The following is a 15,822-nucleotide window of genomic DNA, read 5'->3' on the forward strand; positions in this document are numbered from 1 at the left end:
CAACCCAGAAGGTATTAAAGCAACTGTGGGAATTTTCCCCACACCAAAAACATTAACACACAGCAGTCTTGGACCTGCAGGGACCATCTCCTTTAGATGCAAGACAGGAATTTGATGGGGAGGGAGTAGCACGGAGGCTGCTCCCTGTGGTTTCTGTTTCTCTGCTTTTCTGCAAAAGTGGTGGTGATGGTGGTAGCTTTAGTCAGAGCTGGCTTTAGACCCTGGCATAGGCAGCAGGCTGCTGAGGATAGCACAGTGGCATGGACCTGATGCTGGCTTAGCTTGTGCCAGGGTCCTGCTGCAGGACATTTGGAGGTGTGCAGGATGGTAATCATTGTCAGAGAAACCAGTGCTCCTGGGCTCTCTCCCCAAAGTGCCATCTCAGCTCTATTTGTCAGTTCCGTGCACCTGAAATTCTTTCACGAGACCTGAGCAGCCTCACGTGATTAGCTTTCCACAATTTTTCTGGTCTTACTGCCTGAGTTGAGCAAGCTGCTTTATCTTCTTCTGTGTTTGACTTCTGCTAAGAGCAGCAGGTTGACATGGAAGAGCAGCTCAAGTCAGGCAGTGACATCAGAAAAATTGCGATTCCTTTCTAGTGTTCCTGTAAAGCTCATTTTCTTCACTTGCATCTCAGAGGACAAGACTGAGTCCCTCATTTGTATCACATCAGTAGTAGATCCTCAGATGTCCAGACTTTGTGATCACTGCTGGTTTGAGTTGAGGTTGCAACCTGTGGAGATGAAAAAGCTCCACAGCTTTTCCCAGGATCAAAGGCAGAGCTTCTAGATCTGTGACCTGTGTAATTGCATGTGCCCTTCATGTCTACATCCTGCTCTGTTGTTATTTCTCCTAGGCGTTCACACAGAGCGAGGCTTCTGCGTACAGACACACAACATGCATTAGGGTGCCACTCCATGGTGAAACTGTGCCAATAGCAGATCGGTCTGTTGGTAGGGTATGGAGAGGAAGCCACCATTGCGTTTGAATATGCTGCTGGATTGCACGTAGAACAACCAAAGGGAGACTGACCACACAACGATGCAGGTAGGAAAACATGAATGTGCTGTGGGAAAGAAGGGGAAGTGGAGGGGGAACTGGCATGGGAAGTGAAGGATGTCACCATTGTCACATTGTCACCAAAGCAGAAATGTATTGCTCGTCCAGGCAAAATGAATGGCAAGAACAGCTGCCTGAGCCTTTTGTGCAGGGAAGTATCTTGCCCTTTGAGTCCCAAGCCTCTGCGGAGGTCCTGCTGCATGTGAAAGATGCCTGAGATGTTACAGTTTGTAGCTGGCCATTGTATCGATGTAGCCATCAATATGGTGGCTTCTTGGCTGATTCCACAGAGAATGGACTTTTGGTGTTTGCTCTTTCCCTTGCGGTATCAGTGTATCGAGCACTGTGCAGGCAAACACTGCAGTCGCTGCGCCACAATATCCAGGCCAGGATTTTGCCACTGCGTAGTGGGAGAGTAAGGCAAATAAGTGGTTCTGGGTGGATCAAAGCATAGAAAAACAGATAGTCATCAAGGGCTATGCTCGGTGCTTGGTAGCAGGGTTGTGTGGATGAACACCTCTTGCTCCTACGCCCACTGCTACCCTCTCTGGTTTCACCCCCCTAGCCCCCTTTTCAGATGGATGATCTAAACCTGAAGACAGCCATAGCAAGTGCTCGCCCCCAGCTAGTGGAGTTCCTCGGTCACCGTCCTGACTGGCTGCTCACGACCTCTCAGCGCTTCCTCCCAGGGGTGACCCTCAGTGGCTTGGATGGCATCACTGACCACAAAGAGAAGGTCTCAGTGCTCCTTGACCTGCTGGAGAAGGCTGGCCCTGCCACCTGGAAACAGTTTGTACAGTACCTCTGCATGGAGTGTGACCTCCCCCTGGATCTGGAGATACTGCTCATGAGCTGTGCAGGAGAAGGTAATAGAGACTGGGCCAGCTTCCTCTGACCATCTCCAACAACAGCCAGTGCATTGGCCCTCTGTAGCCAACAAACCAGTTTAGGCAGCAGTGCCACTAATGCTCTTGCCTACTCATTCAGTGCCTCGTGCCCTCATTGGTGAGATGTGATTTTCCACTCCATGGTGTCTAGGCAGCTATGAGCTAGCCCAAGCCACTAGATAAAACGTAGTCTGACTTTCTTTCTGGCTCACCCTGCCCATCTTTCCTCATATTCTTTGGAATAAGATCAGTCCCTCCAAGAAGAGTTATTGCCCCTAAATAACGACAGTTCATAGGTTCAGATGTGCTTTTTCAGCACGGCGATGCCCTGCTGGCATTGTTGGGCACTTTCTTGGCACATTGGGCACATTACTCACGTCACTGCCAGCACCACCTCGCTTTGAATACTCTTCTGCCAGTTGCAGTGGGCCAGCAGTGGAGTGAGCTTTTACAAATAGGTATTTGGGCAGGAGAGAAGTCCAGGGGAATCCCTTTGGGTTCACTCCTCTGCGTCCTGATCCTGCCAGGTGCTAGTAACCTGTGGAGAAGGGAGGCCTGTGGTCACTCTTTCAAGAACAGTTGGCCTGATTTAAGGATGGAGGGTTTCTGTGGACCCTATGGGAACTTGAATGGTCATATCATCTAGATTCCCAAATTGGAAATGTCCCTGAAAGCAAAGTCTTTTTGCCCAGGCAGAAAATGCTGTTTTCAAGGTGGTAATTAGGTGTATTTGAAATACGAGGAAGAAGGTGTGCTGTGCTGTAGGGATTCCTGGCTGCTTTTTGGGAGAGTGGAGCATGTCACAGCAGCAGTAAGACATAAAGCATTGATGCTAGAGTAGTTCAGGAGTTTTTTGATGGCAATATTTTCTTAATCAGATAATTTAGCTTCAATCCATATTTCTTGGTCAGAAAGTTATTTTTCCAAATGTTCTCTTCCAGACTTCTTGAAGAAAGGTTTTGAAACAGCTGAAATTTGTCATGGTTATTTTTTCCTGGAAGGAGAATTTTTGGCTTAGAAGTGTAAGTTAAGGTAAAAAAAATTAAAAAAACAAAAACAGACTAAAAATTTTGCACCCCCTTTCCAATAAAGCTGAGATGAAATGTTTTGATAGACTTCTTTGAAGAAGAAAAAGATATCTTCTTGTTCCATGTTTTTTTTTTAATTGCTATTTTTTATTTTCATGATCCAGGAAGGGAAGAAATATAAAAGTCTTAAAATTCTCACATGGCAGGAAAACCACTTCTCCATAGCTCTAGTTTGCACCTGTAAGCAGTGGCTTCGCTGGCTGATGAAAGGATCATCTGATCCATAGAAACTCTGGTCACTACAGTGAATATTACATTGTAGACTGTACACAAAGTGTGCACACATGCTCTCCTTCATTAAAGTCTACGGCATCAGCTACAGTTTATCCCTTACTGTTTTACTTCATCTATTTATTGCTTCTTTTCTGTCAACATCCTGCTTAGCAGGAAGTCTGACATCATGAACTCTTCCTAACAATATGATCTTTAACACTCTTTCTGCAGTAACTTGTGATTTGCATCAGTCAGGCTGATGCAGCCTTACTAACCAACTGCAGCAGCAGTTACTTTTGCAGAATTAAGAGGGGGGAAAATTAGACAATCAGCAGGAAGGGAGCAAGGATTGAGGTGGGCTTTCTGTCGGGACTGGAGCTGAAACAGATTTTAGCCTTTTAATGCACTGACATATCATAAAAGGAAAGGTTTTTTAAGGCTTCGGGGTTGGCTTATCCTGGTTTTAGTGTGGTGTGCTATCTAACAGGTTAGTGTCACTCGTCCTGCTGAAGATGAATTGCTTTTGGTTTTGGTCTAGGGGTAATTTTCAGTTCATTCTGACTCCCTGCATAGCTGTGTGAATGCAAGGGCTGTCCCAAGGGATTGGGTGGGTCTTGGTGCTTGGCAGGGGGACACAGGACCACCCGTTACAGTAGCAAAGTGTGCAACTGCCCTTCAGGTTTTGCCAGATCCCCAGGTTTGTCTTCAGGTGGGTCTGCCAGACCAGCAGGGAACTAGACCTGCAAACACAAGCAAATAGTTCTCAGCCAGCTTAGCTGCCGAAACTGGCTCGTGCAGGGTCAGTGAGCGTCAAAGGTGGTGTAGGAGGTGGTGGGTGCCTGCAGCTGAGATGAGGGAGTGTGCAATGACACCACGTGGCTCCCTGCAGCAGCAGGTACCCATTAGATTGCTGTAACCATTTCATAAAGTTACTCCTAGAGAAAAGAGTTTGTGAGGCCACATGATGAACCAGGCTGGAGAACTGATTCAGGTTAAAACCAATCTGAGCAGCAGTTATGACACGGATCAGTTCTGCGACTTAGTTTGTTGAATGGCTGCATGAACATGCGTGCTGACACCAAGGGATGAGAGTAGGGCTTGAGACGGGCAGTGGAGAAACAGCAGGACCAAGTCTTTCAGCAGCAGAACTGGCTTACTCTGCTTTACATGACACATAGAGCAAGGGTCGAGGTATTCAAACCATTGAATGGATTTTGTGTGTGGCCATGGCACAGTGCACATGCCCATTTGGAGCCTTGTTCTTGGTTGCTTTGTGCTGATGCTGAAGTTCCCCAGCTGTGTTCCCAGCTGGGGAATGCTGGAAATGCCAATGAAAGTAACCCGTGTACGAAGGCTTCCCATCTGATTTTGGAGAGGGATGTTTTCAGAGAGGAGCTTATCTGAACAAAACGGTCCTGTCGGTATCCTGACTTCAGTTTGGTCTGAGCTGGACTGCTCTCTGAAGTTTTTTGGACATAGTCTGTGAAGATGGGTATGCTAGGTGGGGTTTCCTGGCAGCTTGAGCCTCCCTGCTTCAATTCTTCTCCTTGTACAGCTGTGCAGCAAGTCAGAGGAGGTCCCTGGCTGGCCTGCCAACTAATGCTACCGAGGGTTTCATCACAAAAACATCTCGATGCGGGAACAGGGCAGAGTAGGGATTTCCCCTTTTGGCTGCAGTGTGGTTTTCGATCAGCTAAAGCTGCTCACACTCTGAGTTTGAATGAGATGTGTTTCACTCCTCACCTGAAAGCAGAGGGTAACTCTATTTCAGGGCAAGCTGAAAGGAGAGGATTAGGTGGGGAGCCTGAAACTTGGCTGCGTTGCCTCAGCCTTTCTACTGACATTTGCTTCGTACCACTGTATGTGTTGTGAGCTGCTTGCCCTTTGCTTTTGCCTGGCCAGCAGCACCACAGATTTCAAGAGCAGGATACTGGCAATAACCATATTTCATTTCCGATTCAACCCTTTTAGGTAATTTAAGCCAGAAGCAAGAAGCACGCGCAGGTTTGAGTGAGGGGACGCGTGTGCCAAGAGGTAAGGCTGGGATGGGCTCTGGGGTGCTCTACTCCTGGAATTTATCTGCTCTCCCCAAGGGCTGGGCAGGGCTACAAATATCCCATATATTGTGACATATGGACCACAACGCTGGAAAAGTTGGGGGAGAAAGTCACTGCAACTTCAGTTTTGATTTTTTTCTGTTCTCCATGCTTTCCAGGTGAAACTTCCTTGTTTCATTTCCTCTCCCTGCATTTCAGAAAAGCCCTGTTGGCCCTAACTTTGCTAAGGAGCTCATTCACTTTTGTTTCTCTAGGCAAGGGAATCACCCAGTTTCTCTGCAACACCTCCCTGTTTTGTGCCTTTGGTGTGGTTGACTCATTGGTAGGTGGAGGATGCTGGTTTGACTTTTAAAGAAAGAGCAGACAGACAAATTTACAGTTGATCCAGGAGAAACTGTTTTAGAGATGTCAGAGTGAGAGTTTAAAAGAATGGGTAGTGGTATTTCTAGGGCTTGTTTCAGGGCTGAGGCCTTCCCACTCAGTGCAGGTCAGGAGATGAGGGATTTGTTAGGTCACCCTCCACTTCCCCATGCACTTTGCATTGGCATCAAACCTGAAAGTCAGTCAAAAGCCTTTGGTGAAAAGTGAAAATACTCAAGATTATGTGTCACCACTGAGCAATGTCTCTTGGCGCTCATGTAACAGTTACTGGAAGGACTGGAGGCTGCTAAATAAAATTCTGAGTTGTCTTTTCAGTCATCTGGTATTCGGTTTCTAGAAATGAAACACCAGCCCTGTTGCCCTGCCTGTATGAACAGTCTCACAGGGGAAAGAGATAGAAAGGAGATGACTGACTTGCAGCTTTCTGAGTGGATAAATGGTGGTGATAGCAGCAAAAAGAATCCAGATTATCCACTGATACACGTCTGCACAGAAAGCTGCTCTCAGTTTGCATCCCCCTGGAACGTGTATTGGAGGAAAGCAAAGCAGCTGGGAATGAGCCCTTGTATTCTGCAGGCTGCAGCCCTGAGGAGTCTTGCAGACTCCCTTCCCGAGCTGGGGACCCCAACGGCGCAGGGAGCACAGTGCAGGCCTTGGGTCCTGTAGAGGTGCTTAATGTTGGTGGCAGAGCGTGGCTTTGGTGCTGGCCTGTGCCTTGCTAAGAAATGAGTTATCTGAAGGAAAAACTGCTCTTGGTTTTGCTGGGAGAGCTCCCATTCCTGCTGTGCGAATCTGGAGACTGGCTTAGGCACTTGCACTGATAGCAGCTTGAACCTCTTGCTGAGCTGGCTGTGGTTCTTGATGAGATTTGCCTGTGCCCTCAATAGCTTATAACCCATGTGCGTGCATCAATCACTTCATGCTCCTGGCCAGGGAGAGGGAGGCTTTCAGCCGCATCCCACCTGCCCCTGCCTTGCCCATGTCTGCTGGCGTTCCCCTTTTTAAATCTCAGCTCCCAACCAACCATTTGCCATTCCACCCGTTCCTGTGGTCGCAGAGACACTTTTGCCTCTGGTGGTCACTCGGAGGCTGCGTCTCAGTCCCAGCAGTGCAAATACAGTATCTCGTGTGTCATGAGTTCTCCAAAAATAACTGGTCACTGCCCTGTTCCCGCAGGGTAACAAAGCATTTCCTGTGCACTTTGGTATTCAAAGCAAGGCAGATCCAGAGCCCAGCTTATGAGCAGACTCACCAGTGAGGTTGCAGTATTTATAGTGCCTTTGCCATGTGCTTTCTGGCCAGCTGAGCTTTTGGAGGCTGATCTGACAGTTAGCTTTGCTCACAAGGAAACTTTCTGTGGAGTGAGGATATGTCTGGTCATTGGTCCTTCCTGTTGCTGCTCTCTTTCAGGTCCATCACATGGGCTTATCCTGCTTTGGGTAGGCTTAAATCCTGAGGAGGAGTGGCGAGCAGTTCAAAGAACCTGGGCTGTGGGCTTTGCTACAGCGTGTAGCTGTGATACAGGGTACAGCTCTTTGGTGTATCTTCGTCTCAAGTCTGTCAGGCTTCTTTCACATGCTCAAAAGCGTGCGCTTTCAAAAGCGTGCACATGCTCAAGAGTATGTACTCCCTGCACACTCTCCTTTGCTTTACGAATGCTCACAATATAAATCCTTTGACTAGGCTGCCTGCAGCCTTTACTGCTCTTTCTACTTTGGTATCCTCCCCAGAACTGGGAATTGCTTATACCTCTTTTTTTTTTGCCTTCCAGCAGCTGTGCTGCCAGTAGGGTCAGTTCCAAGGATGCTTTATATAAGGCTGTTATGGTACCTTTTGGCTAAGGTTCTGGCACTGCTTAGCACTATGCTCCTCAACAAATGGGGGGATTGAGCAAAAGGATCTGAGCATCATTTGCTAAATCCAACACATCTCGTGCAAAACATGCTTTTGAAAACTCACATTGTTTCCTGCAAAAATTTTCAAAGCCAGGCTTCCACCAGCAGCTTGCCTGTTTCTGATGTCCCAGATGTTGCTGGCTGAGAGTGATAAAATTTGGATATTAACTAACTGCTCTGTGAAGCACAATCAAAGTCATACTCCGGTATTAGATAAGTGTTGAATCCTCATAGCTGGTTATTTGTCCCAGGGAGGTGGTGGATCTCCATCACTACTAAGAATGTCTAACTTAGAGGGCCTATGTCCATAGTAGATAGAACAAGAAACTAATGGCTCATACTATGCCAGGCAAGTCTGACGTTATCTACTAGGAAACACTGTATAAACTGAAGTGTTGGAATGAATTGCCTGGAGTAGTTGAGGGGCCTCTATTACTGAAGGTCTTTAAAACAGCCTAGACACCTCTGTCACTTGTGAGAGCTCTAGTGTACTCTGGTTTGGACAAGGAAATGGATTGGCCTCTTGAGGACCAGCCCAGGCTGACTTTCTATACTTGGATGCACCTCTGCTTTTACTTCAGTTATAGAATCACAGAGTGGTTGAGGTTGGAAGGGACCTCTGGAGATCATCTGGTTCAACCCCCCTGCTCAAGCAGGGTCAGCTAGAGCAGGTTGCCCAGGACTGCATCCAGACGGGTTTTGAATATCTCCGAGGATGGGAACTCCACAACTGCAAAAACAATTCTGTAAACTCAGCCTAGATCTGCAAGTAGTTGTGTCTCTTCCATTTTGCCTTTTTTCAGCACCCCACTGAGCTCTAATAAGGTGACATTCAAAGTGCTGCTTTGACATGTTTGTACTTTTCTATTTTCAGGTTTTGATCGTCGCCGCCATTGCACCAGCTCTATGAGTGATAAAGATGCTAAACAGCAGCGACTAGGTATGCAGATGTTCCAGAAGCAGAGCAGTGGTGTGCTCCCCTCTGAGGAAGGACCTCTTCAACTTCTTTCCAAAAACACCCAAGAAATAAACCCCCTTCTTTTGTTCTTCTCAAACAAAACTTTTGTTTTGTGGCTGCATAAACTCTTAATGCGACAGATTATAAAATATAAGGGCAATGGGACCCCGCAGAGATTCACTAAATCCCACCTGAGGAAAAAGGATGTAGATGGCATAGGCTAAGAACTCCCTTGAAGAAGGATATGTCTGTAAAGCAACCAGCTATTGGTTATCCCTGTATTTAAGTACTTTTTTAAACCAAGTCAGGAGACATACTGACAATTTAAAACTCATTAAAGGCTCCAGAGTTTCTCTAGCACAGTAAAAACTCATGAGGATGATTTAAGCTCACCCCTAGAATAAAGAAATAAGCAAATAGGTGAGTGATGATAAAGTCATGTCAGAGTAATTTCAGGAAAGATGGAGTGGCCTGCACAGGCCTGAGGGCTGTATGACACTGGTGTTAGCATCATTTCTTTCCTCATTTGCCCCTCTTTACCCTTTTCTACTTCTGCTTTTAGCTTCTCTCCCCCCCAGAGCCCTGCTCTGCCTCATGCCACTGGTGGGGAAACACAGGGAGGATGGCAAAGCTAGCAGCTGCCAGGAGAAGCCTTTGGGGGAAAAACCCTGGTCAGCCCTCGTAGGCCTGGGCTGGAGCCATATTTCAAGCCTTGGCTTCAAAGTACAAAAATGAAAGTGTTTCTCCCTGAGGAAAGACTTGAGTGCTTTTGACCAGAAGTTTACAAGCAGGAAACTTCTCCTTGAGGAGGTGCTCCCAGGAGGCGCTGTCTTATCTGATGATGTTAAAACTCAGCAAACTTAAAAGCAATGAGAACAGGGTTTGTCAGAAGGTGCTGAACACCTTTCATTATCAACATTGCTCTCTCCCTAACAAAGAGATGCTGATATCATCAGGGACAGATTCTTCCCTCTTGAGGGATCTTAGATTCCCACTGTTACCAGCTAGCCAGCCTTATCAGGCCATGACTGGGTCCTGGCAGCCTGCTTATCAAAGCACTGTGCAGTATTGTCTGTAGCAAAAGTAATCCACGTCAGCAGGATGTTGGTGGTGAACATCTTGCCTTGATCAGTGCATTGCTCTGGCTCAGTTCAGCACAGAAAAGTGGCTGAGCCTCCTCATATTGCAAAGACGGCTCCCGCTGGGGAACTTTCTCACCTTCCCTGGTGCTTGTTAGGGACCCACAGATTTTGAAGGTAGAGAGGCTGCTGTAACCTCTGTCCCTGTGTCCAGTGTTACCCCTTGCACAGTGCAGCCCAGGGAACCTCAGCCGGTGATTTCCTCTACGAGGAGCATCTGTCTTATTCTTACACTGGATGTGAGGGAAACCTGATACTGGGCTCAGCTGAAGCAGAAGGAGGAAAAGTTGCTACTCTGGAGAACAGCAACACGTGTTTGTACATACAAGCACAGCTGGTTACTTGTTGTGAATGGAGTCTGCTGGTTTGATTGTTAATTTATTGTTGCATGACTATTTGGCTAGATGTACTGCTGTGCTGTTGCTTGGCTATTCCCAGGGCCAAGTGATTGGCTTGGAGTGTTGTTTCAAATGCACATGGAGAAATGTGCATAAAAGCATCAAAAAGAAGTATGTAGCCCTGGAAATAGATCTTGGGGGCGGGGGAGGAAGGGTGGAGGAAGGAAGGAAATGAAAAAATCCCGTGTTACAAAATCTTCAAAGACAACCTCAAAACACATGAAAGGTCCGTCCCAAAATGCAGAAAGTTGAGCAAGTGCGGTACAAGGCCAGCATGGGTGAACGGGGAGTTATGCATATGCATAATATACCAACACCTAACTTTCATTCTTAAAGAGATAAATAAGATATAGTTTTTATATGAAGCTATTTCACCTTTTTTTCTGAATTTTCTTCTCCTCTTTCAGCCCCTGTGTAAAAATAGGAGAAATCATGGGTTATTTTCATGCTTTCAAAATTTGTCATCTCTGGCTGGTTCCATGGAACAGCCCCCGATCTGGGCCGGTGTTTCTTTGTGTATGAGTGGCAGTATTTCTGATCACTCATGGCTGAGAACTTACATTTTTGCCCTCATCCTCACTCTGTCATCTTCTCTCTTAGATTCAGCTGAAAGGTACCGGCATCTTCTCATCAATTCAGTCCGCCAAAGATATGGCAGTAGGAGAGCAGCCGGACCAGCAGCACAGGGACAAATGCAGCCACCGACTTTCAACCAAGCCTTTGTCAACCTTGTTATTCGGCAGAGCAAAGCTTCTCGATTAAAAGAGAGAACAGATAAGCCCCGAGAGGATGTGGCACTTACTCCAGAACCAGAAGAATGCGTGGATACAGCTGTGAAAGTGTCAGATCTGTTTGACAGTGTTGTTAGGTCAGGTACCACAAAAGTGATCTTTTTATTTGGCAAACCAGGTACAGGCAAAACCATGCTAATGCACAGGATTTGTCAGAAATGGGCAGAAGGCGTCTTACATCAATTTCTCCTCACTTTCCTGTTTGAGTTTCGGCAGCTGAACTTACTGAAAAGAAAACTGACTTTGAAGGAGCTTCTGTTTGACCTGTTTCTTCAGCCAGAAGACAGCCCTGATATAGTGTTCCAGCACCTCCTGGAAAATGCCCAGCATACATTGATCATTTTTGATGGGCTGGATGAGTTTGCAGGTAACATGGATGTGTCATCCTCTTCTAAGAGATTCCCAGCCCCTCCGTCCCCTATGTCTATATCTGAGCTCTTTGCAGACCTCTGTCATGGAACACTCCTACCTGGTTGCACAGTGTTGGTCACCAGCCGACCTAAGAGATTACCTGACTTCTTACTAAACACAGTAGATTTGCTAGCAGAAATTTGGGGATTTGACCATGAAAAGGTTGAGGAATATGTCAGCCACTATTTTCATCAGCATTCTTTCAAAGAGCAGGCGATTGCTCACCTGAAGAACAACATCAAGCTCCTCAGCATGTGCCTGATCCCTGCTCTGTGTTATGTTGTCTGCATCTGTCTGGAATATTTGCTCCTTAAACATCAGACAAGTGTGGAGCTTCCTCAGACTATGACACAGTTTTATATCAAAATGCTTCTCATCTTCATAAACAAACAGCAGGGAGAGCATGCAGGCAGTGAGGAGACTCAGCTGAACTGTAACAAGAAGGCCATTTTGGGTCTGTGTGATCTTGCCTTGAAAGGCCTGGAAGATAAGAAGCTTGTATTTTATGTTGGTGATATTCCAGAGCACGTGGAAGAATTTGCTTCGTTACATGGACTGCTGACTGTCTTTGAGGTGAAGACAAGTGGCAGCCTCCCAGAGGCTGGCTATTCCTTTGTGCACTTGAGTTTGCAGGAGTTTTTTGCAGCACTGTGTCTCATGGTAAGTAAGAGAGTGGACAAGAACTACCTGAAGAAGAAGTTCTCTTTGAAGTCAAAGTGGACTTTAAAGAATGAAGCAAAGACAGAGTTCATGGAGAGTTTTCACATCTTCCTCTCAGGCCTGTCTTCGAAAGAGTGTAGGACATTCCTCATGTTGCTGGCTGAACAAGACGAAGCTTGGGTGCAGGATAAGCAAGATGCCATCCTGCAGTCTCTCAAGAGGCTGGCAACCACTCATCTGACAGGACCTAAGGTCATTGAGCTCTGCCATTGCACATTTGAAACGCAAGACCCTGAAGTAGCACAGCACATTGGGAGCCTGCTGAATTTCAAGTATGAGTTTAAAAACTTTAGACTGACACCTCTGGACATGTCAGCTTTGGTTTTTGTCATAAACTCAGGCCAGGATTTGACTCATCTGGATTTTGCAGGATGTCCCATGGATGTTGACTGTTTAGAGGTTCTGGCCAGCTGTAAAAATGTAGTGCATTTGAGGTAAACACATTGCGTGCTTTGTGCTGATGGGCTGAGAGAAGGGGTTAAGGGGTGGGAAGGACAAACATGGTATTTATGATTTAAAAGGGAGGAACAGTTATGAGAGAAATTCTGGTCTGGGTAGCCTAACTTTGGTACTGAAGAAATTTATTAAATAATGAATTTATGAGTGATTGAAGGATGTTAAGGTGATAAATCCATTCTGGTTGTTTTTTTTGTTTGTTTCATTCTTTGTTTTGACCAAAGCAATCAAACAACAAGATAATTAGCCTAATAGATAAGGGAGAAAATGGTAGGTATTTCTTGACATTAGAAAAGTAAGAAGGATCTAACATGCAAATGAGAGAACTGTGATCTAAGTGAAATCACCATAAGCTAGGTGAACAGGAGGCCACAACTGCACTCTAAGCTACACTCCACCAATGGTTTGCTGTCATGCTGGAAGAACTCTTCAAGGAGAATCTCTTGGGATCCTGTTGTGGGACTGATCTCATTCCATATTTTTATGAATGATTCGGAGGAATATGTCTAGAGTTTGTGAATGTGGAGAAGATGGGAAGGAGCCAGGATGGGAATTCTCGACAATCTTGACCTATTGGAAGAAGGTTCAAAGGAGCACACCTGGCTGAGAGAGCTGCACTTTATGGCAGAGGGAGCAGGCTGGAGTTCGCCTGGTGAAGGTGTCAAGAATGATTGTAAAGGTATAAAATCTCCCAAAGTTATGTGAAAAGGCGGAACAAAAGGACATTGTCTGCTCCAAAGTAGAGAAGCATAAACAGAGACGTGAAAACCTGGATACTGAAATCATTGTAAAAAGGACAGCAATCAATTCTTCTGTGCCTCCATTAAGGAGGAGAGGAATGCCATTTAATTACCTGGTGGAAAAGCTTTCTGATGATACATCCCAACTCTAAGTAGCTGACACAGGCCTTAGGGCAGTGCATAGTCTCTTCTGCTTCCAAAGAACAGATTTGGCAGACATCTGAGATTGGTGGGGGTGTTCCCCCAAATTAAGAGAAGAGGTGTTTTTTTGAAGGTCCTTCCCAGGCTCTTACACCTTTGAGTCTGTGCCAACTTACAGTTACGGTCCTCAGGATGTGAGCACTGGGAGTACTCTGTCTTGGAAGGGCAGGTGAAGGGCAGTGGGTCCCCAAGCATGTCAACTACTTTCTTACTTGTATAAAACCTGTACTATAAAAGATGCAGCCAATGGTGCTGTGTATTAATGCCTCCCATCATAGAAGGAAATGATTCAAAGAAGGGCTTGTCTGCCTTACCTGTTGGACTATTTTCTTTCCAACAACACCAGTAGGTTCTATAAAAGAGATGCATTTTCCTATAAACCTCATGCCTTTTATATTCTAGACAATTTTGACTATACCGTCACCCGAGCTTAAAGCATTTGGACTGAATCCAACCCTTTTTTAACTCAGTGACTCATCACACAGGGGCTTTTAGACATTCTGTTTGTGAGAGTTCGGTTTGCCTACGTGTGACCAGGAGCAGATCCTGATCTTATGTCAAGAATGACTTTCTAGAGTCCTGACTCTGGTGGGACGTGCGATTGTGCCTTCTCTTCATATATGGCAACAATTACACATGGTGTCGCTGTACCAAAAGGCAGGGGCCTTCTCCTCTTGAGGTACTTGCAGTAGGTGTGTGAGTTTAAGAGGTATTCACAGTTGTGTGAAAAGATAAAGATGCTGCAAAAGAGAAGATGATGTAACAGCTGTTTCAATAGAAATTCAGTGTGTTTTCCTTTTTATCATGTTTTAACGTACTCTGTGGGTTAGTTTCTTTTGTTCTTTGTTGTGTTTATTTTTTTTTCTTCATGTTTTAGCTTTCGGAGTAGGAGATGTGATGATGACTTTGCTGCTGCTCTTTCCAGGAGCCTACAAAAAATGGGGAGCCTGAAGAAGCTTGAGTAAGCGTTTGCTAGTAAGGTTAGGGCCTCTTCTCCTGTGTTTCCATCTTGCAGTTTAATTACATCTGCTCCCTTTAGGCTCATCTGCTCTGTGCAGTGCTGCACAGAGAGTAATGTGGTGTCTGAGGGAGCAGCACAGATACGTGTGGTTCTTGTTTTGTGCTGCTACCCAATACCACGAGGAGTATTGCATTGCTGACTGCTGGAAGAACAGGGAAGGCGAGTACAAGTTCTGTAAGGAACCAGAGTATTTGTGCTCCACAGCACCCAAAAAAGGCAGTAGCTTCCTTAGGGAACACTCGCCTTCCGTCTGTCTCCCAGTAGTGGTGTCAGATACTGAGAGTCAGGGCATATTTTGCAAATAAAAGACCCCCTCTGCACACACATGCCCCTGTGTTTGGCAGAGAAGAGTTGTTTCTTCTGCCCACAGGTACTGCCAGAAGCTGGCTCTCAGGGCCTGTTGGTACTCCTTGCAGGGAGTTGGCTCCTTTGATGCACATGCACAGATCAGGGTACCAGGTGGGTAGCAGATTATTCTCAAAAAGAGTAGGTGGCTCTTTGATTTGAGGACCTCCCCCCACCAAAAAAAAGCCTTGGAAAACACTGTTTTGGTTTGTTTTGGAGCTTCAGTCAAGCTCCATTCAGACAGGGAGAGCAAGGGCAAGGAGAAATGGCAGGAGGACTCCAGGGTTAAACCGCAGGCTTCCTTTTCTAGAGCTAGAGGAAGAAGGGGAGGTATCAGTAAGAAAATGAGATGAAGAAGGGATTGCAGTTAGCCAAGCTGGCTTGAGTAAGTGCTTTGCGACGAGTCTCTACAGAAATATTCTTGCATGAGAGGGTAGTGACTTCACGTAGGCCTTGCTACTCTCGCACACTGTAAATGTTGGAAGTTGCTCAGCCCTTGCCCAGGCAGTGCCATTACGGGGGTCTTGCAGGAGCAAGTTCTACCTTGGAGGACAACCTGGCTTGGCAGGCTACCCAGGCCCTGCATTGCTGATGGCAGTTTTGTGCTGTAGATGGGCTGTAGCTGGGAGACAGCCATCTATGGGGTTGGTTTCTCTCGTGATGAACCTTAAATCAGGCTGAAGACTGAATCTAGAGCCTGACTTCACGGAGCAGAAGGGCCTCGTGAGGGCTGTGAGCCTGCCGCGTGAGCGTCGCTCGCAGCGCATGGGGAAACAGTTGGGGGAGCAGTACAGTCATGGCAGCGGTAGAGTCACTGAGCAGAAGCAGAGGAAACACTGAGCTCTAGAGGTCTGTGGCCATCCTTGGAAGCGATGCCTGCGTTAGCAGACTTCTGCAGTCGTATTGCCCTCTCCCAGGCCTGGGAAGAACGGTGGTTTCCTTACTAGCAAAACTGCTGCAAACCCCCACCCTTAAAGCCGTCGGGCTAGCGAAACTGCTGCCGTCTGCAATCTCATGCCTCTCGGAGGGAAGCCCCAGCCTCAGATGCACATCCACAGTAAA

The 15,822-nt window shown here is 46.5% G+C and overlaps 1 protein-coding gene across 4 annotated transcripts in view; it reads left to right on the forward strand.

Moving 5' to 3' along the window:
- The window catches only part of NLRC5 (NLR family CARD domain containing 5), a 56,884-nt gene that overhangs the window by 4,625 nt on the left and 36,437 nt on the right, over nucleotides 1-15,822 (forward strand). For all 4 annotated transcript variants that reach the window (XM_067302758.1, XM_067302757.1, XM_067302759.1 and 1 more), the window contains exons 2-7: nucleotides 857-1,047; nucleotides 1,625-1,925; nucleotides 5,219-5,281; nucleotides 8,455-8,520; nucleotides 10,676-12,431; nucleotides 14,272-14,355. In XM_067302758.1, the coding sequence (XP_067158859.1) occupies nucleotides 1,042-1,047; nucleotides 1,625-1,925; nucleotides 5,219-5,281; nucleotides 8,455-8,520; nucleotides 10,676-12,431; nucleotides 14,272-14,355 (2,276 nt within the window). In that variant the 5' untranslated portion in view covers nucleotides 857-1,041. The remainder of the gene's footprint in view (nucleotides 1-856; nucleotides 1,048-1,624; nucleotides 1,926-5,218; nucleotides 5,282-8,454; nucleotides 8,521-10,675; nucleotides 12,432-14,271; nucleotides 14,356-15,822) is intronic.

Source organism: Apteryx mantelli, chromosome 10 (assembly GCF_036417845.1).
Source record: "Apteryx mantelli isolate bAptMan1 chromosome 10, bAptMan1.hap1, whole genome shotgun sequence".
Taxonomy (NCBI): Eukaryota; Metazoa; Chordata; class Aves; order Apterygiformes; family Apterygidae; genus Apteryx; species Apteryx mantelli.